Consider the following 2,837-nt stretch of genomic DNA (forward strand, 5'->3'; position numbering starts at 1 on the left):
TATATCGTTGCAACGCATGCGGAAATAATCGATAATAACACTTTAGTAGAAAAATCGTTTTATTGAACGCAATCATTGCTTTCGTGTGGTCACGTCGTTACAGTGATGCTGCTGTCTGTATATGCATATCTAAATTTTACTTTCCAAGGAGATCAGAGGTCAGCGTGCCGATGTTCCAGTTTATATCGGCAGTTATGTGCTCTTGCCTTATGGTTCCCGAGTTAATCGTTTAAGGCTATAAGCACTCGCGTTTGTCAAGAAATACGCCCGTGCCTAATGTGCTATTAATTTTGCAGCGACGCGGTCTTCTGCATAATTGCGTCTTGAATTTCCACGGAAAATTACAAGTGCACTTTTTCGTTAAAATGTACATACGATTGTACATATCTTGATAACAATGTTCTATGATTTCATATAGATATGGAACAAATTTCTCTACTACAGCACTGTAATGACAAGCGAACATTATCGTATAATGTTTAACGAGCTTCAGTTTCGATTACACTTTGCTACTCGACAGATCAGACATCTCATACCGCGCTTTATCTCACTTTTCGACTTAGATATCGGACATGCGACCGTTGTACATCGTAATTGCATTGCGTACGTATATATACATCGATTTCAGAAGTTTACTTTCGAATAAATAATATTTTTTATCAATTTTCCACTCACAAATACACGTAAAGAGATTTCTCTCGAATATAATTATTGCATGCACGTAAGAATAATTGAATGGCGGTAACGCAATTTTCATGGAATTCCTGTACAAGAGGCAACTCATCGTGATGCTGTAATAATTACTGCATGTGCGCAGTGCCTATTTACGCGATGGGTTTCGAGGATGCAGACGCGTGCAATTGCGAGTACTGCGATGAGGAAAGAGTGATCGGTTTGGGAGAGGAGACGACTACTCAGGCCATGTATGAGGAGGACAGTGATAATGACGGTAATCGGACAATTTGCGCGAGGGATCGCGATTTTAACGATCGCACGTTCCAAAGCATCTGTTACATGCTGTGTTACAATCGTTGCACGAAATATCGAATGGTGGCAGTTAAAGAGAACGACGTGAAGAAGTATGTCGTAATTGCGTACAGACCGAGTAAGTATTTTGAAAAGTTACTGTAACTTTTCAAACAAACTTGCTATTGCTATCTAAATTTTTTTGGAGTGAAATTTTACACGAAAAATAGAGTGATTACCGAATCAATTAAGTTGAAGTGCCTTTTCATTTGTATGAATTTATGTATTCTGTGTCGTGGGTATTATCGTAATTAAAAAATAAATCTAATGTGCTCTATGATATCGTAACAGTTGGAAACAATGCATCTGTCAAGTAATAAAAAGATATATACGAGATCACACTGATCATCATATCGTCGTCGTGTCGACATTGTGTATTGTTAAGTCGATATTATATAGACACAGCTACAGAAATATCGATAACGCTTGTTCCAGAAGTAAATGTTAACAAGAATTTACTGAGTTTAAATATTTTTTATAGTGAAGAGATTCTTGATTCTCTCGCGAAAGTTATCTTGATTTCACTCATCTGAGTTTCATTCTAAATAAATGAAATATTCCACTCTTCACGGTTGGAGATAAAAATTCACTCTTATGAAAAGTGAAATGTCACTCCATATACCGAGCGACAGTATTTTCACTATCGAGTGGAATGAATTTTCACTTTTTTGAGTGAGATTTTACTTCAAAAAATTTAGAGTATATCGAGTGTATCGATTTTCTGTGTTTCTCGACAATTTTATATAATCTGTACAATTTAAAGATTGTAAATGTATTTATTATTATCTGATATTAAGCTATATATATATAAATTTTGAGAAATTATGTTGTTATTAATAACTATAATTTTTATGCAGATTATTATAAATTTAAAGACGGAGCGTGCTGAAATACAAGGGATTATTATATGCTTATGCGGATCGTAAATCGAAAAGCTCGACATGCAATGTACAATCTACAGAAATTTATGCAGTAATTTCGCAAAATTTCAAATTATTTATATTAATATATATATAAAATGTATAATCTAGTAATTTTGTCATCCAATTATCTTCAACGTTTATTTTCCCTTATAGAAAAATACTATTGGACTCGCGAAAAACCGATCAAAAATAATTAGAAAATCCAATATCAAATCCAATATTGTACATATTTATTTCTAATAGGTTTTTTCTCTAATCTAATAGTATTTTTTCACAAAAATCAAATGTACTGTCTCTGATGTAGATGTAACTTAAGACTTTAAATATATTTTTCGAAGTGCCCATTACAGTACACACAGCGAATGTTGTGCTTTCCTGTAATCAGGATTCCATTTGACGGCTTGAAATACGGTAAAGACACGAGGAAAAGCGTATAAAGAGCAGCACAGAGGTTACTATGATCAAGAAAGCTTTACTTTTAGCGCGAAGTCCTTCGATTGTACTTCACAGTATTTCTAATATGGATCTTAGATGTATAATATAGATAGTTTTTAATATTTAATATTTGAGGTAATCGGAAGCGCTAACCCGGTTAAGAATGTATCTGCACTTATATGATCCCTGCACAAAATAAATAATATTTATACCTTAAATAACTTATATTTACGAAAACATTATTCTGCTATTTGTAACTTAGGCCACTTTATTATTTGTAACGAAATTTTTATTAATAATATTTATATGCTATATATTTATTAATAATATTAATATTTATATATATTAATATATTTGTACGCATATATCTGATGTATACATGTGCGTGTCTGTCAGCATGTAGATTATTAAATTTTTCATATTTTTTTTAGTATTAGATCGCATACGTGAAAT

At 32.6% G+C, this 2,837-nt stretch overlaps 1 protein-coding gene across 2 annotated transcripts; it reads left to right on the plus strand.

The window, feature by feature from the left end:
* Positions 1-496: 496 nt before the first annotated feature.
* On the plus strand, positions 497-2,602 carry LOC105456338. Of its 2 annotated transcripts, none has more exons than XM_011700295.1 (3): positions 497-603; positions 818-1,105; positions 1,884-2,602. In XM_011700295.1, the coding sequence occupies exons 1-3, from the start codon at positions 573-575 to the stop codon at positions 1,913-1,915; spliced, it is 351 nt and encodes a 116-aa protein (XP_011698597.1). In that variant the 5' UTR covers positions 497-572; the 3' UTR covers positions 1,916-2,602. The 2 variants fall into 2 exon arrangements, with proteins under 2 accessions (XP_011698597.1, XP_011698598.1); XM_011700296.1 differs by having other exon boundaries at positions 520-603; positions 774-1,105.
* The last annotated feature ends 235 nt before the right edge of the window (positions 2,603-2,837 follow it).

This window comes from Wasmannia auropunctata, unplaced genomic scaffold, assembly GCF_000956235.1.
Source record: "Wasmannia auropunctata unplaced genomic scaffold, wasmannia.A_1.0 LD335709.1, whole genome shotgun sequence".
Classification (NCBI taxonomy): domain Eukaryota; kingdom Metazoa; phylum Arthropoda; class Insecta; order Hymenoptera; family Formicidae; genus Wasmannia; species Wasmannia auropunctata.

Coding starts and splice junctions, on each gene's coding strand:
- LOC105456338 (XM_011700295.1), top strand. CDS start 573: ATGCGACCGTTGTACATCGTAATTGCATTGC. Junction 604..817: donor GTACATCGTAATTGCATTGC/GTACGTATATAT, acceptor GCATGTGCGCAG/TGCCTATTTACGCGATGGGT. Junction 1,106..1,883: donor CGTAATTGCGTACAGACCGA/GTAAGTATTTTG, acceptor ATTTTTATGCAG/ATTATTATAAATTTAAAGAC.